Source organism: Onychomys torridus, chromosome 16, assembly GCF_903995425.1.
Source record: "Onychomys torridus chromosome 16, mOncTor1.1, whole genome shotgun sequence".
NCBI lineage: Eukaryota > Metazoa > Chordata > Mammalia > Rodentia > Cricetidae > Onychomys > Onychomys torridus.
In genome coordinates this window covers 3591019-3617013 of record NC_050458.1, presented here as the reverse complement: position 1 = coordinate 3617013, position 25995 = coordinate 3591019, and the positions used below count along the sequence as shown (strand labels likewise).

Genomic DNA, 25995 nt, shown 5'->3' with positions numbered 1-25995 from the left:
GTTCCAGGGCCTGAACTCAGGTCACCTGGTGAGGTGGCAAGCACCGGCTTGATGGCCTGAAACATGACTTTTAAACAAGACTGAATAAAAGTGTGGTTTGGGGAAATAATTTTAATCTTCATTGTGTGAGAGATTAAGAGCATAATAAATTAAAAGCCATGTTAAACCAAAAATTCCTTTATACAAAGTATCAAAATACAATCACATTTCTAAAATGAAACCATAGGTTTACAGTTGTAGTCATAAGTAAGCTAAGTCAAAAGCTGTAAGAGAGAACACCAATGGGTAAATATATGAACGAAGACACTCCTGAATCCCCACTTTTCATCTAGCATCAAAGACCACCACTGTTGAACTGAGTTAAGGATTTTGAACAGTACTTAAAATTATGTAATACTAAGGCTTCCAAGTAACCACCTCTGCACCAAGCTTGCTATTTAATATAAAATGAACAAGAGTGAACTTCACTATGGCCATCAGAGATTATCTAAAGAATAAAAGTACACAACTTCCATTTTCATTAGTTCATCTCCATGACACAAAATATAAATAAATTTTAAGATAATAAAAATCATTTAAAAACACTGAAACACTTGATGATGACTTTTAAGAGTTTGTGTCTGTTACCATGAAACAATTTGCTTTCTATATTTGGACTAATTTGTAGGCCTCACTATTCTCCACTAATTTCTTCTTGCGTACTTCAGATTATCCATAAAGTAACAATCAAGAACAACTACTTCTAAAAACAAAGAATTCCTGAAAAATAAAAATATCTATGTAAACCCAAATCAACTAGTTTCTTAATTACTTAGAGCCCATAATGAATGACACATAAAAGTGCTAATCATGTTTAAAAATAAAAAAATCTACAATTATCTACTGAGTTTTTAAAAATATATTTATTTAGGTTTATTTTATGCACGTGAGTGCTTTTGCCTGAATGTACATATGTGCATCATTTGGGTCCCTTGTGCAGGTGGAGGTCAGAAAAAGGGATTAGACCCCCTGGAACTGGAGTTACAGATGGTCATGAACAATCTTGTTGGTGCTAGAAACAGAACCCAGGTCCTTTGGAAGAGCAGCCAATGCCCTTACCTGCTGACCCATCTCTCCAGGCCCCATTTGTTTTTTGGTTTTAGTTTTTCGAGACAGGGGTTCTCTGTGTAGTTTTGGTGCCTCTCTTGGAACTCACTCTGTAGCCCAGGCTGGCCTCGAACTCACAGAGATCTGCCTGGTTCTGCCTCCCGAGTGCTGCGATTAAAGACTGAAATTAAAAGCGTGTGCCATCTGTTTTTGTTTGTTTGCTTGTTTGTTTGTTTGAGACTGGGTCTCACTAAGTATCCCTGACTTGCCTGGAATTCAAAAAGCTCTGCCTGCCTCTACCCCCAAGTTTAGGGAAAAATAAATCCTCTTACAATAATTAATCTAGATATACCTCCTTTGGAGCCTCCTACAGTCTCAGTTCCTTCTCACTCTTCCTTAATAAATCCATGTTCAATCTGCCTTAAAAAATAATCCAAAAGGTATTCCTACTTTTGTCAGAACTTAGTTTTTAGTAACAAATATCCTTTCTCTCTCATATTTAGAAAGCACCGTCAAAAGGATACGTCTTTTCGTCCTCTTCTTGTACATTATTCTGTATCCACACTCTCTGCATCTGATTGGATCTCTGGACTTGATTTCATTTTCTGTGTGACATTCTAGGAAATAAAACACGCTTACTCAATGCCTGAAAGACAAAGACTACAGGGAAGTGAATATAACCAGGGATTTCTTCAGGAGCAAGCCAGAGCCCTGGCAGCCAAGTGCCTGTTATTACTAAACCGACCACGGAGGGAAGAACAGAGCTGTTGGCAGTGCACCTTGTCCTGATGAAAAGAAGAAGACATCCTAACGGGGGATTTCTTGTTGTTGTTTTGTTTTGTTTTTCAAGACAGGGATTCTCTGTAGCTTTGGAGCCTGTCCTGGAACTTGCTTTGTAGACCAGACTGGCCTCGAACTCACAGAGATCCACCTGCCTCTGCCTCCCGAGTGCTGGGATTAAAGGCGTGTGCCACCACCGCCCGGCTAAAATGCTCCACTTACAACTTTAAAGATTAGTACTCAGTTGGGCGGTGGTGGCACACGCCTTTAACCCCAGCACTTGGGAGGCAGAGCCAGGCGGATCTCTGAGAGTTCGAGGCCAGCCTGGGCTACAAAGTGAGTTCCAGGAAAGGCGCAAAGCTACACAGAAAAACCCTGTCTCGAAAAACAAAACAAAACAAAAGTTAGTACTCGTGAAAAGTTTAAGTAAAACGTTCTTATTTAAATGTTAATCTTACCTCCACAAATATATATCATCGGCTGCTGCTTTGGGGGCTGAACGTCTTTCTGGGTGTCCATTGTTAGTGCCTGAAATCAGAGTCAAAGACTGAATAACTGGGCTTTTGCCCAAAACCAACCAGGCCCCATTTTCCCAGAAGTTATACAATCCTGATTCCTGGGCTGAAGAGAAAAATTCGGGAATAGAATGCTTGCCCAATAAGAAGAGGCTCGAAGATGAAACCCCAGTATTACAGAAGGAAGTAAAATCATAATTCCTTATTTGTACTTCCCCCAAACTGTGGGCTGGGTCTGAACGATGAAACACATTCTCAACAATAAATACATTATGGATGTTTACTCCACTCTTCAAGATCCTGGAGGGGATCACTCTCTACACACACAGAAACTGAGGCTAAGAACGGGTTTGTGAGCCCAATGTCACCCCACTACTAAGAAGCAAAGGGATTCAGACCTGAGCTGGGAGCAGCGACTCCACCGAAGCCTCTCCCGACACTAACTCCACAGGGGATCTTTTCATTAATTATTTATTTACGTATTTGGTCTTTGAGAGAATCTTCTCTTTGTAGCTCAGGTTGGCCTGGAACTCACTTTATAGCCTAAGCCAACCTCAAAGTCAAGGTGTTTGTTGAAGGCGGCATTCTCCTGCCTCTGCTTCCCAAGCGCTCAGATGGCAGGCGTGTGCCACCACTCCCGGCCACCCAGGAACTTTTTAAAACCAAATGTCTCTCCAGATTTTGCCCCCAATCTACGTCCAAAGTCCTCAGCCGCCGATCTCTTACCTCGGCAGCTCAAAGTAGCTTCTCTGTGCACGCAAACCCTCTTTCCGGTCCTCAGAAGCAGAATCACTACCGGCGCTGCTCGTCAGCTTCCGGCGCTGCCTTATGACGCACAGGAGCCCCGCCCCTTCTGCCCTGAAGTTCCGAGCGGCAAACCCGAGATGCCCGGTGCGCTGGTGTTTGAGACGGATTCTAGTGCTTCTCTACTACTTAATTCCCGTGGGTTCTGCTTATTTTCCCCTCTCCCCAGGAAGTAAAACGTTTCCACCGTCAGCATTCGAAGGTTTGTGCTTCTCTCAGGGCACACAGCAGGAACCCAAGTGACACGCGCTGTTGGACTCCAAGGAGCCGATGCTGGGGCAAACACGAACGGACGACCCTACCAGTCATTTTCACGAGTTAAAGACACTTCCACATTGCGGCTTTCAAATTGTTCAGCACCTGTGCGGCTGGGGGGTTTTGTTTTGTTTTTTGTCTGTTTTATTTAATTTCCAGTTCCCTCCTAGGCTCCTGTCACTCCTTTCCCACTCTATTGTAGGGAGTGGAAAGGTAGAGAAAGGGTACTCTGTGTTGCCCAGGCTGGCCTTAAACCCGCACAGTCCTGTCCCTTTGCCTCCTCAGTGCTGAAATAACCCGTGCAAACCACAACGCCTGCCACCTCCCTCCGTTTTGGAAGCAAAGGCTTTCTTATGTACCAGCAGCTCCAGTTACTCCCACCCCATCGGTGGCTTCAGCTCCTCCCACCTGTGTTTGTTCACACAAGAAGTGAAGGGGTCAGTAGAAAGGGTGTGTGCTCTCAAAGATCAGAAATTTAATTCAGTAAAACATATCTGTTGAATTCAGGTCATTTATGTTCAATCAATTCTTTTACATCAGTCACATTAAATAATAGCGTGGAGAAGTGAAGTTATTAAAACAGTTAACTATTAAAAATTAAAGAGACAGGTTCTCTCCCAATGCACATCCTGGCATCTTAGTAGGCTGTACTTTCCATTCTCCATCCACCAAATGCAGAACTTTGAGCTTTGCCTTCTATTTCTAGGAGTTCAAACCTGTGGTATCCACAGACCAGCTTGAGAAATTTCCAGTTCTTCCTAGACTGACATCTTCCTAGATGTCCAAAAATTTTCAGAACTGGTGGCTCAACTCAGTAGTAAAATGCCTGCTTAACCTGCATGGGCTCACAGCAGTAATTTTTTTTTTTTAAGGAAATCTTACGGAAAACAGTAGTTAGTACTCAGCTTCTTCCTCTACATACAGAAGAACAGCATATTTTGACCCTCAGCCATGTTACAAAGTCTCAACAAAAGGGAAGAGGTAATCAAATGTGTACACTAGGCATCTGTTCAATAAATACTAGGTTAAAACCACTGTTATCAAGGAGGTGAGACTTTCACATTTACAAGACATCTTGGATTTTAAGATTTTCTTGTTATTTTAAGTTGTGTGTGTGTATTAGTGTCAGACCGGAAAGAGTTGCTGGATCCCCTGGACTGGAGTTACAGACGATCAGAAGTTGCCCTCATAGGTGTTGGGAACTGAATTTGGTCCTCTGCAAGAACAGCAAGTGCCCTTAAACACTGAACGGCCTCTCGAGCTCCTGTATTTTCTCTTTCTTTTCTTCTCTCTCTCTCTCTCTCTCTCTCTCTCTCTCTCTCTCTCTCTCTCTCTCTCTCTCTTTCTCGAGACAGGGCTTCTCTGTGTAGCTCTGGCCATCCTGGAATTCTCTCTGTAGATCAAGCTGGCCATGAATTCAGAGGTCTGCCTGCCTCTACCTCCCAAGTCCTAGGATCAAAGGTGAGCACCACCACAACCAGGCATGGATGGGTGGTTTTTTCTTATATAGTCTTGCTATGTAGTGTAGGCTAGCCTGGAATTCACAAATCCTCCTGCCTCTGTCTTCCAGTGCTGAGATAGCAAGTATGCACCATTAAGCATAGCTTTTTCCTGGATTCTAAATCTGTTCACATGCCAAATTATCACAAAACAGGTATGAAGGTTAGATCACTGCATGTTGATCATAAATGTACTGTGTGAATCTACAGGATGGTGGTGTTATGCCTAGTCACAGTAAAGAGATCTAGTATTTCCATAATGGTTAACATTGGTGCTCGTTCCCAACCCAACACTCTATTAGCAGCAACTGTAACATCATCATGGAACATACCCCACAGATGCTACCCTGTTTTCAATGACAACATTAGGCTGACTCTCTGAACATTCATCACATGCCAGAAATCACTGCATGGCTCTCTCCTAGTGAAGCTGGTTGTCCTGCCATCCTGAGGCTTTTAACCCTTTATAAAATGGTTATGGTGGAACAAGTTGCCATTTTTCCCGTGAACTTCTGAATTTCTTTTATGCTTATGATAATAATTTCTGCACAGCTTGAATGTTGAGGTCCCAGGGAAAAAATTCATGGTGTTTTATTGAATGAGACCCAAAAGAAATTAGATCTTGTGGGAACCAAGTAGGTAGAATTCTATTGTGGGAGCCTGATCCAAGAAAAGAGAGCAAAGAAGCAAAAGATGCGATAGATAAGGAATCTACCAGGGCCAGCAAGATAACTCCTCGGTGCCTCAGACCTTGCTATGTAGGCCATGAGGGCCTTGTACTTCTCACCCTCCCCCACTTCCCATGTTCGGGGACACCAGAGCCACCGTGCCTGGTGCTGGGGACTCATTTTTCTTAGCTTATAATAAAATGCCTCCTGAAAAATAAGTAAATAAGCGTTTTTAAATTTGAAAAATAGCAATACAGTGGTTATTTGGATTTTTTTAGCCATAAGCAAAAAGTCCTTTTTTTACATTGGGGTGGAGAAATTAAAATAAGTAGATTACATCCTTTATTTTCAAAGGAGAGTATGAATGAAGTCCACAACTACCATGAATTTATGCAGAACAGTTTCCCATGTTTGGGGAAATCCCTGGTGACATCACATCTAGAATTCAGTGGATAAGCCTCACCCCTGAGAAAACTATCTTCATGATTATAACATATATCATCTGTCTAGTTACAGTTTCTATTGCTGTGAAGAGACACTATGACCATGGCAACTCTTTAAAGGAAAACATGTAATTTGGGTGGCTTACAGTTTCAGGAATTTAGTCGATTATCATCATGGTGGGACATGGTGGCACGCAAGCAGACATGGTCCTGGAGAAGGAGCTGATAATTCAGCAGGAAGTGAAGGCAACAGGAAGTGAGCTGTGACACTGGGTGTGTCTTGAGCATATGTGAGACCTCCAAGTCTGACTCCACAGTGACACACTTCCTCCAGCAAGGCTATACCTCTTCATTGTGTCATTCCCAATGAGCTCATGGGGGCAATTACATTAGAACTACCACATCAGCCTCTTTGGGGGTGTGCTCATGCATCCTAAACTGACCTCAAATCTATATAGCTGGTGATCTTGAACTTGTGGTCCTCCTGCCTCCCTCCCAGATGCCGAGCTTACACCAGTGCTGCCACCAATTCTGGGGTATGCTGGGTTAACCCAGGGCTTCCTGCATGCTAGGAAAACACTCTACCAACTGAGCTCCATGCCCCGCTCTAGGTAACTGAATTTCAGAAGAAGATACCTGGGAAATGCTGCAGAGAAAACTGTCATTACTGAGCAACGTAGGATGAAATGCCTGGAACACAGACTTTGAGGAGATGGGAGAGTACCGTTTATTGTATGTGGAGGTGTGGGGGAGCACCATCAAGTGTCGTATGTGTCATGAGTTCATTGGCCCCTTAAATTGTACAGGTACTTCCTCAACATTATATTAATATCACATTTCCCCCAAAGGCAGTTCTGTTACCTTCCCTCACCCCACCCCCTCACCCCCATGCTGTTGATTCTGCGGACGGAGCATGTTGGTCCAGGTTGCTCACTGTCTCCTCACTAGCGGTCTCCCTGATAACACAGTAGCTCTCTGCTGGTCTCGCTGCCCCTCTCTTTCTTTCATTCTGTCCTCTATTCTATGCATCTATTTTTCTAAGATGCTCCGCATTGCCTACACGATAAACCTGTCTTAACAGTCATCCACAACTGGAGATATAATGTCCCCACTTCTCAGGACCTTTTTCCTGCCCTTTCAGCCACTATGTCAGGGTTCCCAGCTGCAATATTATCATCATCACCATCATCATCAGCAACTCTCAATATGTAGATATGGCTGGTCTGGAACTCACTGTGTAGACCAGGTTGGCCTCCAATTCATAAGAAATCTGCTTGTGTCTGCCTCTGCCTCCCAAATGCTGGGATTAAGGAAGTTCACTATCACTGCTGGTTATAAATTGTTTTTTAAGTAATAAACATGTTTTTCATTGGCTTTTAGGTTTAAAAAACCACTACATCTCCACAGTATCAGAAAAAAACAAGGCGTTGCATCGTTTCGGGTGATGCGAGCTGGCGATAAATCCAATCTTTCATACTGTGCCTCTCTCCTTGAGCTCCAACTTTGCTGGTGGTGTTGCTCAGGACACTTTCCTCGGAAGTGTCTTTCAGCTGATGGCAGGGACCCCACCTGGCCTTGCCTTGGAGGTCCAGCAGCCCTGGCTGTTCTCTACCTAATTTTGTAGCCCTGTCACTTGTTTGAAGTGGCTATGGGTGCATAGCTCATCTTCTGCAGGCTGGGTATCAGGGGCTTGACTCCTCAACACTTTTCTCACTCAGCCTGAGACATGCATCTAGCTCACTCAACTTCCTGAGAGTCCCCAGAGGAAAGCACTCTAATAAAGTCTGTAGTGAGTGATGGACAGCTTTTCTAAGGTGCCTAACAGGTTCCTGCTCTTGCCTGTTAAATTTGGAATTCCCTGTTAGTTGCTACCCACCCATCAAAATCCACCTGGTAGATGCTTACAAGTCAGCACTGTACTCTCTCCTCAAGTGGAGTTAGTTGGCTCTTTATGCCACTGCTGTTACGGCATTATAGTACCGTCCTGTCCTGTGCCAGCCACTGTGGCCAGTAGGGTGGCTGTGGGCTTCTTGCTCTACCCAGATGAACTGTAAGTGGCAAAGACTAGCCTGTCACATGCTGCCCTTTGCAGCATGTCTAGCTCTCCAGACCTGAGCAGCAGCGGCAGGCCAGGGAGAGCAGCAAGTGGCGCCTTCCAGTGTTCGCTCTTGTGCAAGCCTTGGGTGTCTTGCTCTACGGCTCTTATGAAGCCAAGCGGTACCGGGACGGTCAATCAACTCTGCAAGTGTTACAGCTTCGGCTTAGGACTAGAAAGTTTGGACTCCTCGGCCCTTGACAGGTGGCCAGAGATATAATTCTCGGGATCCAGGTATCAGAGACCCTTGCCCTAAAATCCTGCCAGCTCTCTGGAGCTCTGGCCACCAAGGCCTGCGGTTTCTGTTCTCTGACTCTTTACAGCCCTGGGTCCACCCAGTCTCTCTGCCATCATCGTCTCTACCTCCCCACCTGCTCCAGCTGCGCTCTGGAGCTCTTCAGCCGACCCTTTTCCAGCTGCCAAGCAGCCAGCCACCTTGCCATGCTTGGCACTTCTCACCTCATGCCACCTCCTTCCTGTCAGCTTGCACTGTTCAGGTGCTTATAGCCAAGGCTAGCAAATGGAGTTCAGGCCCTGGGACCCACACTCTCAAAGGAAAGAGTAAGCCGTCAGGCTTTACCATGACCTTCACGTGCAAGCAAAAGCAAGTGTTCTCTCTCTCTCTCTCTCTCTCTCTCTCTCACACACACACACACACACACACACACACACACACACACACACAAACACACACACACTCTTAAAAATTTTAAAATAGATGAATAAAAATAGAAACAGGCAAGAGAACTTTTATTGGGTCTACCATCTCAAGAGCAGGGAGGCGTCACATCAGGGCGTTTCCCAAGCAACTCACCAAGTAAATCAGCCTGCTCATATAGCCAGAGGAGGTGTACTGCAAACACAGTATTACCCTTTACACCAGGTCAGAGATGTCTCTCTGCTGGATCACTGGGAGAAGTGCTACTGCTCTGGCCAAAATGGGATGATTTTAGGGTCACTGAGGGGTCACTAAGGCTTAGAATAGCAAAAAGTGTAGCAAAGACTGGAACCGTGAGGCTGTCTCCACAAAGATGGAACCGTGAGGCTACCTCTGCAGAAGCCGGAGCATTAGCAGAGACAGGTGTGTAGATTTCTCAAAGCACTGGTGGAGTGCTCGGAACGGCTAATGTTGGCAGAGGCGTGGCTCTCTGTCTGACTGCCAGGACAATCAGGGCTGCTAATTATGGAGTCAAATTGCCCACACCTCAGTATCTTTATTTATGGGAAAATGTACACGAAGAGTCATTTTTAAACATTTTTAAATGTGTCTGTGTGAGTATATGCCATGTGTGTGCAGGTACCTACAGAGGTCAGAAAAGGGTGTCAGATTCCCTGAGCCACAGTTACGCAGCTTTAAGCGTGATATGGGTGCTGGGAACCAAACCTGGGTCCTTTGGAAGAGTAGCAAGTGCTCTTAACAGCTGAGCCATCACATTAGTAATGGTTATCACCTGCCCAGAGCCCTAGGGAGGGAGGGTCTCATCTGTTCTACAAGCTAGCCTCATTAACAAGCTGTGCCCTATTCATCCGTGTAGGAGTATCTAGCATGCAGTTTGAGCTTAATATTTGTGAGTTTGAGTTTAGACATACTGTGCCTATTTTTACAATGCCTAAGGGGCATCCAGGCAGAGAAATATCCTCAGAGGAGAGGGTGTAAAGTGGCCATCAGTGGCTTAAAGGCGGCAGCCAAGGTCCTGAATGAGAACTAGGGATGGTGAAGCACCTAGGTGCGATGTCTCACTGGTGTGGGCCTCAGAGGAGAGGTCCCCAAAGCAGAGCAGCTAGAAGCGACCCAGGGTGACAGGTCTGTGCCTGGACTCCATTCTGCACTCAGGAAACTGAATGAAAATCGGGCTTTAAATGTGTTTGGCATGAGAGGTTTTGGATGTTTCTGATCCCTAAAAAGGAATGTCTGAAAACAAATCTCTCTTATTTATTCATAACTTTTGTTGGGGTGGTTTTTCAAGACAGTGGCTATGTAGCCCAGGCTGGCCTGAAACTTGGTGTGCATGCAGAGCTGGTCTCTATGGGAATCCAGTTGTTGAGCCTCCCTCCCTCCTGCAGAGATCGTGGGCCGGTGCCTCTCAGCTTTTTTTCTGTTTACAAGATCTATGTTTGTTCGTTGTGGAAACAAGGCCGAAAATATAAAAGAACTATTTTAAAAAATCATTAGCCAGGCGTGGTGGCACATGCCTACAATAATCCCAGTACATGGGGGTGGGTGGGTGGGCAGAGTGAGGAGGATCACGAGTTCAAGTCCAGCATGGACTACACCAGACACTGTCTCAAAACAAACATAAAAACAAAAAAGTGAGGGGTTGTTGTTGTAATCTTGCTGGGTTTGGTGGGGGCACCCCTGTAATCCCAGCACTTGGGAGATGGAGGTGGGGGGATCAGGAGTTCCGGGGCTGCCTTGGCTACCTAGCAAGTTCAGATTGAGGCCAGCCTGGACTTGCTGAGACCACTGCCTCTCTCTTACTCCCAAATCAAATCATGCTGTGAATAGTTATGACTTTGCCATCCAAAGGCAGTTCGGTTGGCAGGCTGCTTTGACACTGAACGTCTGGCGAAACTTTGTGACGATCCCCAGCACCGCTCGGGTTTCTAACAGGCGCACCCCTCAAGGGGCACCGGGTGATGCTGGGCGGGGCCGCGACGGCGGGGCGGCCGCCGGACCGAGGGAGGGGAGGGCGGCGTCCACGGGGCGGCGTGGCCCGGGACCCCGCGGCGGCTCCGGGCCCCAGGTGGGCGGCGCGGCCCAGGTGCGCCCGCCCGCCCGCCCGCTCGCCCGCCCGCCCGCGCCGCTCCCTCCCCCGCACGCCAGGGTGACGACCGTTAGCCCCGCCCGCAGCAGACGGCAGCTCCGGGCGGGGCCTGGGTCGGGAGGTCCCCACGTCCACGGCCAGCGGAGGAGGAAGGCCGGAGCGCGGCTGCCGCCCGGCGAGACGTCCCCGTGACTGGCCCTCCCCGCAAGCCGCCTGTGCCCGTCCAGCCGTAGCCGTCGGGGCGCTGCTGCGCCGCTCGGCTGAGTGCTCGGGTTTCTCCGTAAGTGGTTGTACCTCGGCTTAGTGACTTTGACATGTCTTAAGAACTCAGGGTTGACTGATGGTAAGACATCACACAGGAACGAATGAGGACAGCTGCTTTAACAAAGTCGTTCTCTGACCTGTTGGACGTTTTCATTTGTAGATAAGAGTTCTGAGCCCTTTATCAGGACCTGCTTTTTGTTTTGTGTTTCAGAGAGCACCAAAAGGGTTCGTTTAAGCCATCAGTCAAGTGTTGGGTCAGTACAGTGAGCCAGGCGTTCTGTGGTTGCGTGAATAATTTCCAAGGTTTTGAAGCAGGCGTTTTGGGGTACAGGAAAGATGAAATGACGACAGCAGACAAAGCCTGTGGTTTTTCGGGGAGAGGGAGCGTATCTGGGCTCCCACTTTATCCTCAACGGTTTCGGCTTCATTTCCCAAATCCTAGGCTGGTGAGACACCTAGTGGTGAAGCGGAGAACAGGTACATTTTAGAAGGCCGCCGGCAACGTGGAATAAAAAACAAACTTTGATCCAACTTCAACAAATTGCTTGAATTTAATATTTTTCAGGAGAAAATTATTTATGAGATGAAACATTATTCCTTAATATCTGGGAGGCAAAAATTTTTGAAAGTATAACGCAATTTGTTGAAAGCAAAGTTTAACCTCCTGGGTATCGGGGTCAAACTGTAAAAAAAGAGTAAAGGTTTAAAAATTACTTTGCTCTGCAAAAATGATCTTCTGATATTGTGTTTACCATAGTAGTTTCTGTAATATTAGTTTTTCACTCATATATCTAACTTATGTAACATCACATGGTATGAAGAAAGAATTGATTCCCACACGTTCTTCCACAATGTGCTATAGTATCACACACACCCACAAATAAATGGAAAGAAAAAACAATGAATTTCAATTTTTTGTTTCATTTTTAATCATGTCTGTCTATATAGGTGCGTGAGTACGGGGCCCACAGAGACCAGAGGAGGGCAGCTGGAACCAGGAGCTGACAGCTGCCTGATGTGGGTGCTGGGAACTGAACCTGGGTCCTTCTCAAGAGCAGTATGAGTTCTTGACCTCTGAGCTGTAGCTCTATTCTCCCACAGTGATTTTTAAGTGGCTCCAGAGCTTTGAAAGAAACAACTACCTGGACACAAAGAAGTACTACATTCTTCAGTTAAAAACCATACAGTAGCAAAACAATCTGAAAATAAGGCTGTTATATTTTGTTAAGAATATTCCAAGAGCTGGGTGATGGTGGCACATGCCTTTAATCCCAGTGCTCAGGAGGCAGAGGCAGGTAGATGCCTGTGAGTTTGAGGCCAGCCTGGTCTACAAAGCGAGTTCCAGGACAGCCAGAGCTGTTACACAGAGAAAGCTTGTCCCAGGGAAAACAAAACAAACAAGAATATTTCAATAAAATATTTGTGCACGGTGCTTCGCCTACAGTTGTCAAGTAATCAGGATATTTACATTCTGGTTTTATAGAAGGTGGTTTTTTTTTTTTAAAGATTTATTTATTTATTATGTATACAGAAGAGGATGCCAGATCTCATTACAGATGGTTGTGAGCCATCATGTGGTTTCTGGGAATTGAACTCAGGACCTCTAGAAGAGCAGTTGGTGCTCTTAATCTCTGAGCCGTCTCTCCAGTCCCAGAGGGTGTTGTTTTAAGTAGGAAATATATGACAGTATATTATGAGGATTTACTTTTTAAGTAACTTCTGAAAAAATTGTTTTATAATTTCCCATTCTCTGTATTTAACCAAATAATATATTTGGTGTAAGCTGCTTGGCTCCTCATTGCAAAGAAATGATAAACTTCTTTTTACTTTGTTAAAACAGAGAGCTTGAAGATGTCCCAAGGGTACTCAGCCAGACAGGGAGCAGGGAGCAAAGAGGACTCCCCTGCTGCCATCGCCAAGTGGTCCAGCCTCAGAGATTTTTGTTCCACATCTTCCTTCCAACATAGGGGGCATTGTGAGCTCTCAAGAACTTGCAGCTTCAACAAGAAAGAAAAAGACCCAGCGTTAACCCATGAGCATCTTGAAGCTCCAAGCCGAGGCTCAGCCAGTCCTGCAGCATCTCCCAGTCAAAGAAAGAAATCTGTGTTCCCAAGGAAGGAGCAGGGTGGAAGCCCAGAACTCTGCGAGACTCCTAAAGTCAGAAGAAAACCAAGCTCATCACGCAGGCGGCTTGACTTAGCGTTCACTCTTCTGAGGGGGGATTCCGATCCACAAAGCAGTTCTCTGGAAAGCAGCGGAAGCCTCGTTCTTAGCCTGGAAAAGCATATCCCAGACAGCACTTCAGGTTTCCCAAAGCAGGACAACTTCAGCCCATTAGTTACCAGCACGATCAAAACAGAGGGCGTGCCTTCCAGCAGTCAGAAGTCAAGACTAAGTTTTTCTCAGCACAGGACTTCCACAGTTGATGATCCCACAGGAGGAGAGTGCGGCTTATTCGAAGTAGAGTGCCTATCTCCAATTCAAGGCAATGATTTTAAAGGTTCCATCACACACGACTTTAGCGACAGCAGTTTAAGTGTTAGTGATGAGAATACATGTCCTGAACTTCTGAGCTCCTCTGGTAGTCAGACGACCTATGGTGCAGATGTAACCACATCTGTAACTCCAGTAAGTAGTCTCATATCAAAAATTAGATTTAAAGGGGGCCAAACGCTTTCTTCTACAGCAGAAGTGAGAGACAGTCTCTCCACCCCTGAAGACAGTGGTTTTAGCTCCCTTAGCTGGGATAAGTCGGAAGATTCCCTTTCTGACCAAGAGGGCTCTTTGCAAGAACTGTTTCGGAAACACAAGGGAACTCCCAGAGTGGGGAACCTCGTCAAAAAGCCAAAGCATCTTGGAAGGCTGAGAAGACTGTCTACTCTTCGCGAGCAAGGCTCCCAGTCAGAGACAGAAGATGAAAAGCACGTGGTTCCTCCCAACTCTGAAACACGAGTGGGCACAGCTTCTGGCATCTTGGAGGGTCAGGGAGGCTCCAATGAGAAGATTGTGGACTCGGCTTTAAGCTTTGAGAAGTTATCAAATACGCCAGCCTTGCAGTTAGTGCATGAGCTCTTTATGAAAAGCAAAAGGAAACGATCCCAGCAGGAGTTCTTTGAGGAAAGGGATGACGGGAAAATAGACAGACTGCAGCGTCTTCTGGCCGGACTGATTGGCAAGAAGATGGGCATAGAACATCTGGATATCTTGACAGAATTACAGTACAGAAATTTGAAGCATATTTTAGCTATGGTTTTAGATTCCTTGACTTCGGAGAGTTTATACAGGTAAGAAATAAAAACTGCTCATGAAAGACAACTTTCATCATCTTTTAAATTGGTGTTTTGTTGTTTTTCTGTCTTTGGTTGTATTACACTATATCAGAGGTTGGTTAAATGACCTCTTGAGTAGAGATTGCTAAGTAATTCCTTCTGTTTAAAAGCAAAATAGTGGTGCAGGCCTGTAATCCCAGATACTTGAGAGGCCGGGGCAGAAGGATTGCTCAGGTTCAAGGTCAAGACAAGAAAAATCAAGATGTTGTTGTTGGTGGTGGGGTGTGTAGGAGCCAGAAGTCAATCCATTATTCTTCAGTCTTTCTTAACTGCTCTTCACTTTACTTTTTGATCTCTTACTGAATGTGGAGTTTACCAATTAGGCTGGCCAAGCTCCCAGGATCCTCCTGGCTCCACCTTCCCACACTGGGATTACAAGTGTGTGCTGGGCCTTTTATTTGATGACCCAAACGCAGGTCTTTGGGCCTACACAGTAAGCACTTTGCCAGCTGAGCTGTCTCCCCAGTGCCTCCTACCCTCCTACTGTGTGTGTGAGAGAGAGAGAAAGAGAGGGAGACAGACAGACAGACAGAGAGACAGACAGGGTCTCTTGTATCCCAGGCTAGCCTTATACTCACTATGTAGTTGAGGATGACCTTGAACTCTTGATCCTCCTGCCTCCACCATTCGGGCTCTGGTGTTAGAAGATGTGTGCCACCATGCCCAATTTATTCCACAGATTTTTAAGCGTTTTATTTAAAAATTCACATCCCATTGTCAGCTGCAAATTGTTTTAAAGTTATAATACTTGACCAGAAATAAGAGAAATAATTATGGTAACTGAGAAACTATCACAAATAATGGATATTATTATTTAGTACAAATGCTAGAATCTGAGAAAAATAGCTCGCTTTCATTTTAGGTTTGGTCTTCAGAGGCTGTGGATATAAGCCTTGTTTCATCTGTTATTAACACAGCAGAGAAAGGTAGTTGTGTCTGAGAGATTTGAATCTGAGGAACTTGTGTCCACAGATACTGTACTAGATTTCGTGGTTACAGAGGGGCTTGCAGAGACTTGGGGATGGAGGGTGGGATCAGATGACAGTGACCACAAACAAGACGGCATTGCAGGGCTGTTACAAAGCAGGACACCTGGATGTCACACCAGTGAGAAGAAGCCATGTGGCCCAGGAGGCCAGGGGGCCATGCAGTGGTCAGTGACCCTCTTTAATTATTTGCATGTGGAGATCGGAGGACCACTTACATCAGTTCCCTTCTACTGTGTGGGTCCTCAGGCTTGGTGACACCTCCTGCCTCGTGGTCTCTTTCTTGATGGGAAGGTATCAAGTATGGATTACGTCCTTGCTATTTTTATGGCTGCTGCTCCCAAAGCCTGTCTTTGCTTTTCTCCCACACATTTATTTTAGGTTATTGTAGAAAGTTTTTGCTAGAAGTCTTCTGAGGGTCTTGTCTACCTGTGTAATTTGCAGATGGAGAAACATCCCTAGATAAGTTAAATCCCCTCAGCAGTCCAGAAACAGATGGAGGTCTACTCACCGGGCTCCAATATCTTCCTGAAAACTCTTAATGTTCTGTCCCCTTTCAGAGTATATTTGGTAAAGCACATGTTGGTGTAACCCAGATGGATAACATATGCACATGTGTGTGCATCTGTGTGTGCATTTCAAAGGTGTTCAAATGGTAAGTTGTCTAAAAATTTTAACATGGCTGAATACAGGAATGTTGTTTTTTAAACATTGGAGTATTTCAATACAGGAAAGTCAGAATGTTGGGTGGCTGCTTATGTGAGCCACTGGTACTGGTCATACATCAATGATTTCTGCCCCCTCCCTCCCTGGAGAGTATTGTAGCAAAGAATGTGTGTTTATGATCTTAATGGTACTCTTTTTGATAACATGAGGGATGAAGATGAGATAGTTATGGAGGTGTGTGTGTGTGTGTGTGTGTGTGTGTGTGTGTGTGTGTGTACACGCACGCGCACCCTCGAGTGCCATGACATTCGTGGAGGTCAGAGGACAACTTTGTGGAATCAGTTCTCTACTTTTATGTGTGATCAGACTCAGGTTGTCATGTTGGCATGACACTTGACTTTGTCCACTGAACCAGCCCCTGGCCCTGGGTGACTTTCTGCCCACCTTTTGTGTGAGGTAAAGCACGTAGACTGACTTAGAGAGGTGATGCCCCTGCATCACGAAAGCAACATAAAGCAGTGTTGATAACTGGAACGTTGCCTGGGCCCTCAGGGTGATCACCTTCTTTCCTAGTCTTCTGGTCTCTTTCCATGATTGGCTAAATTAGAACAAGAAAGACAGACTAACAGTTCTTTTCACTACGTAGCTGTTGAGAGATAAAGAGACTGAAGCTAGGCTGTGAACTTTGTAAATAAAATAGAGACACTGTTGGCAACAGGACTCTCTTTGGCATCAGAAACAGGACCCTATATGATGAAATATGGTGCTACCCCCATAGGATCTATTATTTGTCACTTATTGCTTCTGGTGAAGGGCTATTCGTAGGTTTATTTGGCCAAAAGTGACAGATTTGCTAGATACAGGAGAATAGGAAAAATCAATTTAGCTTCTCATACTAGATGATAATCATTTGCTGCATGTTGTGTTCCAAATTTATATCATGTTTGCTTTATTGTCTTTGTTATTGCTGTCATTTTGGGACAGGAGCTCACTCTACCCCAGCCTGGCCCTGAACTCGGTGTGTGTACCCCAGCCTGGCCCTGCACTCGGTGTGTGTACCCCAGCCTGGCCCTGCACTCGGTGTGTGTACCCCAGCCTGGCCCTGAACTCGGTGTGTGTACCCCAGCCTGGCCCTGCACTCGGTGTGTATACCCCAGCCTGGCCCTGAACTCAGTGTGTGTACCCCAGCCTGGCCCTGAACTCGGTGCCTGTGCCCCAGCCTGGCCCTGAACTCAGTGTGTGTACTCCAGCCTGGCCCTGAACTCGGTGCCTGTGCCCCAGCCTGGCCCTGAACTCGGAGTGTGTACCCCAGCCTGGCCCTGAACTCGGTGTGTGTACCCCAGCCTGGCCCTGAACTCGGTGTGTGTACCCCAGCCTGGCCCTGAACTTGGTGTGTGTACTCCAGCCTGGCCCTGAACTCGGTGTGTGTACCCCAGCCTGGCCCTGAACTCGGTGCCTGTGCCCCAGCCTGGCCCTGAACTCAGTGTGTGTACTCCAGCCTGGCCCTGAACTCGGTGCCTGTGCCCCAGCCTGGCCCTGAACTCGGAGTGTGTACCCCAGCCTGGCCCTGAACTCGGTGTGTGTACCCCAGCCTGGCCCTGAACTCGGTGTGTGTACCCCAGCCTGGCCCTGAACTTGGTGTGTGTACTCCAGCCTGGCCCTGAACTCGGTGCCTGTGCCCCAGCCTGGCCCTGAACTCGGTGTGTGTACCCCAGCCTGGCCCTGAACTCGGTGTGTGTACCCCAGCCTGGCCCTGAACTCGGTGTGTGTACCCCAGCCTGGCCCTGAACTCGGAGTGTGTACCCCAGCCTGGCCCTGAACTCGGTGTGTGTACCCCAGCCTGGCCCTGAACTCGGTGTGTGTACCCCAGCCTGGCCCTGAACTCGGTGTGTGTACCCCAGCCTGGCCCTGAACTCGGTGTGTGTACCCCAGCCTGGCCCTGAACTCGGTGTGTGTACTCCAGCCTGGCCCTGAACTGGGTGTGTGTACCCCAGCCTGGCCCTGAACTCGGTGTGTGTACCCCAGCCTGGCCCTGAACTCGGTGTGTGTACTCTAGCCTGGCCCTGAACTCGGTGCCTGTGCCCCAGCCTGGCCCTGAACTTGGTGTGTGTACTCCAGCCTGGCCCTGAACTCGGAGTGTGTACCCCAGCCTGGCCCTGCACTCATGGCAGTCAGTCCCGCCTCATCTTCCCAAGTGCTTGGATTAGAGCTATAAACCCCCATCCACCGCTTACCTTGCTTTACAGGGCCGGCAGTGTGGCTCTGCAGGTAAGATCACTTACCACCAATCCTGATAGTCTGAGTTTAATCCCTGGGACCCACATGCTGGAGAAGAGAACTGAATTTCACTAGTTGTCCTCTGAGCAGGCATGTATGTGCCCTTAATATATACAAAAATATATTTTTTAAAAAATTAAAGGGGCATAAATGGAAGAGTGATCTATCAAGATAATGCCACTATGTGCTTAGATTTTAATAGGAATCCTTTCATATGGTAAATCAATCTGAAACAGTGAGTTGATCAAATCATATTATTATGTAATTGCAAGCTTAAACTTCCTGTTCAAGAGCTTTATGTTTATTATTGGTTATCTTATAAGAAAGTGTCAACCTCTGGAGAACACGCAGTAATGACTGACTTGTTTATTGTAGTGCTTGGAATGTTAGCAGAAACTGGCGTGACATTGTGGCTCAGGATAAAAAGGCGAACGAGAGGAGGAAACTCTATATCATACATCTGAAAGCAAACTCTCAGGTAATGTGCAGGACGCTTCCCAGAAGAGGCTTGCAGCTAGTGATGCCACATCTCTGAGCTCCAAGCTTGGCCTTTCTCTTATCTGCCAGTCTTTTCCATGTAGCAAACATTCCCTTAGAAGTTGTACTTTTTCTAAACTCTTTCCACCTAGTCCATAAGTACAGTAAGTACCTAGTCCAAGCTGTTACATGGCGGACTTGTTGACAGCGTTCAAATACCAATGACTTTCTAGAACCTCTTCATAAGTAGATGCCCTTGTAGCGTTTAAGAACTCAGTATTTTACGCATACATTGCGTGCCAGCCATTGTACAAGTTGTCAGATCACAATGATGGACGTCTCTGACAGGGCCCCTGCTGCTTGGGGGTCATGTGCTGGGATGGCACAGCTGGACAAGAGACTGTGTAGCACAGGTGTGTCTAGAGAGTCTCAAGTTCTACTTGACATTTCAAAGGATTGTTGGACAGGTCCTTGGGAATCAAAAGGAGACCTTGCTGAGACCTGATGCAGGAGTTCCAGGTCAGCAAGGCAGGGAGGCAGGGGAGCAGTGCTGCAGGAGGGGGCCCTTGGCAGGTTGAGGGGTGTCATAACTTGTCCTCCTTTGAGAATCTGAGGTCTGGCTTTGGCGTTACAAGTCTTATAGAAACTGACAAGTTCATCACAGAGACATGCTTTGTGTAATGGACAGTGGAAGCACCGTAATAACTGGGATGGAACATGATCTAAATGCACATTTGTGGATTTCTCTTCCCGTGAGATAGTGGGGACTAATGTCAAAACTCTGAGGAAAAGCAACGGGGCGTGTTCTCAGTGTCTGGCTGCTGACAGCTATAGCACCTGACCCCGGGGCCAGCAAACAGCGAAGCCATTGACACTATAACCACTTCCTTCATGTGTGCTTTTTAAAAGTCTGTGCATCCCTGTGCATGCATGCACACTTGCATTGGCAAGCATGTTCTCCTGGGCCACAGTACACACATGGAGGTCAATGCATAAGAGTTGTGGGTCTTGGGGAGGTCAGAAGACAAGAGAGCTCAAACTCAGGTTGTCAGGCTTGGTGACAAGCACCTTAACATGCTGAGCAATCTTACCAGGTCCCACATAATGTTTTTTGTTTTGTTTTGTTTTGTTTTCTTTTTCTTTTTTCCCAGGGCTGAGGATATAACCCAGGGCCTTGCGCTTGCTAGGCAATCACTCTACCACTGAGCTAAATCCCCAACCCCTCACATAATGTTTTTTAAGACTATTGTCCATGTATGAGGACAAACTTTAAAAGAAATAGTTTCAAATAGTTGGGTGGTGGTACACATGCCTTTAATCCAAACACTTGAGAGATAGAGGCAGGTGGATCTCTGAGTTCAAGATCAGTTTGGTCTACACAGTGAGTTCCAGGTCAGCCAAGACTACACAGTGAGATCCTGTCTCAAACAAAACAAAACAAAAATTTCAAACAAGTACCTATTAATATTTAAATTGTAAACTCCATTTTCTGTTTAACTTCTCTAAGGAAAAAAACGTGGTTGTGTTGGCAACCATCTGGTAATTCCAGATAAAATATTTGATCCTCACATCTTCACTATCATTTAAAAAAGAAGAAAACTAGCCCAATGGTCGGGGTGCACACCTTTAATCTAAGCACTTGAGAGACAGAGGCAGGCAGAGGCAGATCTCCAAGTTCAAGGCCAGCCTGGTCTACAGAGTGAGTTCCAGGACAGCCAGAGCTACAAAGAGAAACCCTGTCTCCCAAAAAACAAACAAACAAATAAAATGAAGACAAAGAAGAGGAGGAAGGAGGAGGAGGAGGGGAAGAAGAGACAACCTTGGAGGAGGTGAGGTTGGAGGAGGTGAGGTTGGAGGAGGTGAGGTTGGAGGAGGTGAGGTTGGAGGAGTGAGGTTGGAGGAGTGAGGTTGGAGGAGTGAGGTTGGAGGAGTGAGGTTGGAGGAGTGAGGTTGGAGGAGTGAGGTTGGAGGAGGTGAGGTTGGAGGAGTGAGGTTGGAGGAGTGAGGGTGGAGGAGGTGAGGTTGTAGGAGTGAGGTTGTAGGAGTGAGGGTGGAGGAGGTGAGGTGGGAGGAGTTGAGGTTGTAGGAGTGAGGATGGTGAGGTTGGAGGAGTGAGGTTGGAGGAGGTGAGGTTGGAGGAGGTGAGGGTGCAGGAGTGAGGTTAGAGGAGTGAGGGTGCAGGGGTAAGTAAGGTTGGAGGAGGTGAGGTTGGAGGAGGTGAGGGTGCAGGAGTGAGGTTAGAGGAGTGAGGGTGCAGGGGTAAGGTTGGAGGAGGTGAGGTTGGAGGGGTGAGGTTGGAGGAGGTGAGGGTGCAGGAGTGAGGTTGGAGGAGGTGAGGGTGCAGGGGTGAGGCTGGAGGGGTGAGGGTGCAGGAGTGAGGTGGTGTAGCAGGCAAGGCACTGTGGATTAGCCCCACAATGGGAGCTGGAACTCTCCAGTTGTCTCAGGCCTTCTCCACCAGTGGCCGGTGCAGGACCCTCCCTCCTCCATAGATGTCACTGAAGAGCAATGCACCTCCTCCCCCTCTCTGCCTCACTGTGTAGCTGCAGCGGCACTGATCTGTCCCAGCCCCCCAGAACCGGGATTCCAGCTGTGCTGTCGCTCCCAGCTTCTGGTCTGGCTCCTTGAAGGCTGCATTTCCCCGATACACTTTTCCTTATACTGGTTGCTGTTAGAACTCCTTCCAAACTTTCAAAGTAAAATGGATTATTGGTTTATATCAAAGCTTTCCACTCTCCTCTGGCGCTGTCCGGCTTGCTTCTGTAGACAGTGTCTGACGCTGTATTCCAGAAGTCACAGTGTAATCCCAGGATGGCCTTGAACTCGTGGTAGTCCTCTCCTGCCTCGCCTTCCTGGTTCTGGGATTACAGGTATGAGACTGCACACCAGGCTTCTGGTCTCTGCTTCTATTTCTTGTATTTCTAGGTAATGTACTTAGAATGCTAGTTATTTTCTTTTAATTTTTTTGAGACAGTAGTTAGTGTTTCTCTGTGTAGCCCTGACTGTCTAGGAACTTACTCTGTAGACCAGGCTGGCCTTGAACTCAAGATTCACCTGCCTCTGCCTCCCAGGTGCTGGCGTTAAAAGCGTGTGTCACCATGCCCAGTTGGAATTTGTTATTTTATCTGGAAGGGATTCAGTTACTTTCCCAGCCACTCAACACTGGTACCACTCCCTACCACCCCCCTCTCTGGGTCACTTTCTCCTGTTTTAGGACCATAATTACATCCCCAGTTATGGGTGAGTCAGACTTAGGTGTGACACAGAGGCCATGTCAAGAGTATTATGGTTTGCACGCTATTGTTAAACATTTGTGCTTTGTTTTTTTGAGAGGGGTCTCACTGTGAAAGGCTGGAACTCTGTATGTAGACAAGGCCAGCCTTAAGCTGTGGCAATCCTCCTGCCTCTGCCTCTTGAATGCTGGGACTACAGGTGTGTACCACCATGCCCTGCTTAGTATGTGTGTGTGCGCGTGCGCGTGCGCATGTATGCGCGCATGTATGCATGTGTACATATGTATGTGTGCCCATGTGGAGGCCAGAGGCCATGGTCAGGTGTGTTCCTCTGTTGCTCCCTACCTTACTTCTGTGGCAGACCATCTCTCATGAACTGGAGCTCAGCTGCTTGGCTAAGCTGGGCTGGTCCCTGCACTCCAGGGACGTGCTTGTCTCTGCCTGCCCAGGACTGGAGTTGCAAGCATGGACCACTTTGGCCAGCTTCTCCCTGAGGGCCAGGCATCCAGACTCAGCTCCTCACACTTGCACACGCCCTTTCCTCACTGAGCCAGCTCCCAGACTGTAAACAAGGTTTCATGGAACTCAGACTGGCTTTTAACTTACTTTGTCCCTAAGGCTGGCCTTGAACTCCTTGGCCCTGCTGCTTCTGTCCCTCCAGTGTGGGGATTACTGTACGTGCTGTCACACTCAGCATACCATTCTGCCTGTCTGCCTGTGGAACTACCAGAATTAACTATTGCTGCCTCTCTGTGTGTCTCTCTCCATGTGCTCTGTCTGTCTGTTTCCCCCAACCTCAGTGTGTGTGTGTGTGTGTGTGTGTGTGTGTGTGTGTGTGTGTGTGTGTGTGTGTGTGTCTCCTCTCAGTGTTTCTCTCTACAGATTCTGGATTAATCTTCTCTTATTTGCAAAACCCAGAAGTCTCCTCTATGTGAGTTCCAACACAGTCTAGTTCCTCCTTTCCCCAGAGGTCACCTTCCCAGAGACCCATGCCTTCCTAGCCACATGAACCCGTGCCCTTCTATCTGGCCTGTCCTATAACACCAACCAAAACAGAAACGTTTCAAAACGAAGTTGTCTAGTGATTTCCCTCAGATTGCACAGTGTCTCCAAAGGGTGCTAGGCTGGGTGCATTCACCAGGAGCTGAGCCTCATCTGTCCTCCATCTTTAGGCCCATGTGCATGCCCGCCCACTGGAGCTGGGTTGCTCCTTTCCCCAACAGTCCTCGTGTATTCTCCACTGATCTCACATACATGTGGATGAACAACAATTAGACAACTCCATTTTCACAGTTAAGTGTTTTTAGTAATCCAGCACTCAGGTGGCAGAGGCGGGTGAGTCTGGATTCGAGGCCAAGGCTGATGCACATAGCAAGTGTAAGGCTGGCAGGACTACAGGAGAGAGAACTATGTTTTGTAGACTGTTAGCAGGCATGAACGCATGCATCTGTGGACTGCTTTGTCTCCTAGACATTAAAACCAAGCCCAGAAAAACTGTCACCAGTTGGACGTTCCATAAATACTTAGTAAATGAATGACTGTCTTCTCAGTTTGCTTCATTCTATTGACACTCATCAGGTGCATCAGGATTCAGCAGGTGTTCTTTTAGTGAGCTAGTGATTGGGCACTGTGGCCCACACTACAAATGGCAGAATTGTCATCAAAGACAGGCCTCCGGCAGGTTCAACATGTGCAACTGTGTTCACACTCTAACTGGAGGCCAGCACGCGTGCATTCCATGCATTTGAAAACTGTTAACCACTTTTCAGGACCCACCAACTGCACCCCTGTCTTAGTCCACTATAATTTCTCATGTTTCATTTTCCTGCTGGGGCCAATTACAGCTCAGGAGACTCCCAAGAGAAGTACAATTACAGTTGAATTGTGAAGAAACTCATCCAGTGTGTTCATCCTGATAGTTGGCTTGTCTTGCCTGTTTTTTAGAGAGACATTCCTCCCACTACAACCTTAACAAAGTACAAGACTGTACAGATCACTTATTGAAAATGCTTTTCTAATTATTTTTCCAATTTTATTGAGGTATCTAATTAAAAAGAGTACCTTGTATACTTTTAAGGTGTACAAGCCAATTAACACATTTTTGATGGAACATTTGAATAATGTAGGGATCTAGTTCAGAAGAGAGATGCTTTTGCTCCTTTAAAAATATCAAGGCTATATAAAATAACCAAAACAATGAATCAGAACCAGATCTTTGCAGACAGCCAAAGAACCCTCAGCAGTTCTTTGGCTGTCCAACATGTGCTTAAGGTAAGAATTGCATATTCCATGGCAGACTTTGAAAAGATTCGCCCCCCCCTCTAACTCTCTTCTTTTTAGATATTGGTTCTAAAATGGATTGAAAACTATGGTTTGTAGCCCAAGTCCTTTCTGTCACCTGTATTCTCAAAGTAAGTTTGATTGGAACAGCTCTTCTCTTTGGTATTTCTGATGTTGAGCCCAGAACTGAGCAGCTGTGGCTACATGGTCTGCAGTCTAATGTACATTATACCGTCTGACTCTGTAGAGAAGTTTGCCAATAATAAATAAATGACTTAGATGGAAAAGTAATTGATCATATTTAGGAAACCAAAAGGTATTCTTTTAAGAGAGAGAGAGAGAGAGAGAGAGAGAGAGAGAGAGAGAGCGAGCTTGACCACCCATGCCAAGGCTTGAGCATGGAGGTCAGTACAACTTTGAGGCGTTGGTTCTGACCATCCACCTTGTTGGTACAGGATCTCACTTGTTTAGGTTGCTGTGCTATAGACTCCCAGGCAACTCTCCTGCCTCCACTTCCCATCTCAGTGCATGACCACATCAGGCTGTCATGGCTAGTGCACTTCCCTGCAGAACTATCTCCAAACTTGTTTTCTTTGACTTAAAAGTTAGGTGGGAAAAGATTGCCTGCCCCCCAGCTCCCGCACTCCAAAAGGAGAACAAATCCAGGGAAAGATCCTGGTGGTATAAATCACTCCTAAAACATTAAAATCCAGGCCAGGTAGAATGCTGTCTTGGCTTAGGAAGTTTCTGATTTTTCAGTATTGCTTCTTCCTGTCTTTACCACAGGGGGCTGTGTTACATGTTCAGGATGCTGCCACTCGGCTCCAGCTTCTAAGTCGCTCGGCCTTAAGATCAGTGCAGGCACAGGCACAGGCACCCACTTCTCAGAACGAGCCAACGCCAAGTCTGTCTCCTTGGGGAGATGCTTTGACGCCCGTAGCAAGTTCTTCCTTCACCCACCTAGGGAGTAAACAGGAGCAGTACGTAAGGGTGAGTGTGAATCCTAAGTTATCGGAGTTATAGTGTGGAATAAAGTAACATTGGAGTTACACTGGAAGACTGAGTGTCCCGCTTCCACTGCAGGTCGCCAGGACTCTTTTCAGTGACGAAGCATTAAAACCGTGCCCAAGGTGCCAGTCCCCTGCTAAGTACCAGCCATATAAGAAGAGGGGGCTGTGCAGCCGTTTGGCCTGTGGCTTTGACTTTTGTGTGCTTTGTCTGTGTGCTTACCATGGGTCTGAAGAATGTATAAGGGGGTCAGCAAAGCCACGGAGTAGTAAAGATGCTCTCCCAGGGAGTGCCCAGAGCAAGCGGAATTTAAAACGGCTCTAAAGAGACTAAGGAAACAGCCCCTGCTGGCTGGCCGTATTCTGGTTGACGTAAAATTATGGCTGTTTTGAACACATGCAAATCTTCCCGCTGATGACAGATGGTGATTTATCTCCTGTTTTGTATACGTTATAATGCATACCATTGTATATTTTTTTAAAAGTGATTAGTTTTGAGAGAATTTTATTTTACTATGTCATATTCCCACTTTGAATAACTTAATATTTTAAATAAAGAATTTTCA

The 25995-nt window shown here is 46.6% G+C and overlaps 2 protein-coding genes and 1 non-coding gene across 4 annotated transcripts; 1 reads left to right on the top strand and 2 right to left on the bottom strand.

Annotated features, from left to right (window-relative positions):
• Positions 1-93: 93 nt before the first annotated feature.
• Polr2k (RNA polymerase II, I and III subunit K) lies at positions 94-3189 on the bottom strand. Of its 2 annotated transcripts, none has more exons than XM_036208444.1 (4): positions 3108-3189; positions 2325-2394; positions 1611-1703; positions 94-347 (listed from the first exon to the last, which is right to left on the bottom strand). In XM_036208444.1, the coding sequence occupies exons 2-4, from the start codon at positions 2383-2385 to the stop codon at positions 325-327; spliced, it is 177 nt and encodes a 58-aa protein (XP_036064337.1). In that variant the 5' UTR covers positions 2386-2394; positions 3108-3189; the 3' UTR covers positions 94-324. The 2 variants fall into 2 exon arrangements, with proteins under 2 accessions (XP_036064337.1, XP_036064336.1); XM_036208443.1 differs by lacking the exon at positions 3108-3189 and adding an exon at positions 2780-3092.
• On the top strand, positions 2996-25754 carry Fbxo43 (F-box protein 43). Its single transcript, XM_036208312.1, has 10 exons — positions 2996-3272; positions 8028-8100; positions 8160-8267; positions 8469-8642; positions 10673-11085; positions 11215-11253; positions 13015-14458; positions 18808-18910; positions 25209-25412; positions 25506-25754. Exons 1-10 carry the CDS (start codon positions 2996-2998, stop codon positions 25752-25754), a joined length of 3084 nt encoding a protein of 1027 aa, XP_036064205.1.
• LOC118597541 lies at positions 5957-6126 on the bottom strand. The gene has a single exon (XR_004946844.1). It is a non-coding gene; the product is annotated as a U1 spliceosomal RNA (small nuclear RNA).
• Positions 25755-25995: the final 241 nt, after the last annotated feature.

Excerpts from the sequence above, each read along its gene's own strand:
- Polr2k (XM_036208443.1), bottom strand. The coding sequence starts at position 2,845 with ATGAAAAGATCCCCTGTGGAGTTAGTGTCGGGAGAGGCTTCGGTGGAG. Across the intron at positions 2,395-2,779 it reads AGTCGCTGCTCCCAGCTCAG|GCACTAACAATGGACACCCA; the intron begins GTCTGAATCCCT and ends CTCTGATTTCAG. Across the intron at positions 1,704-2,324 it reads GATGATATATATTTGTGGAG|AATGTCACACAGAAAATGAA; the intron begins GTAAGATTAACA and ends TTTATTTCCTAG.
- Fbxo43 (XM_036208312.1), top strand. The coding sequence starts at position 2,996 with ATGGCAGGCGTGTGCCACCACTCCCGGCCACCCAGGAACTTTTTAAAA. Across the intron at positions 11,086-11,214 it reads CGGAGCGCGGCTGCCGCCCG|TGACTTTGACATGTCTTAAG; the intron begins GCGAGACGTCCC and ends ACCTCGGCTTAG. Across the intron at positions 11,254-13,014 it reads GAACTCAGGGTTGACTGATG|AGAGCTTGAAGATGTCCCAA; the intron begins GTAAGACATCAC and ends TTGTTAAAACAG.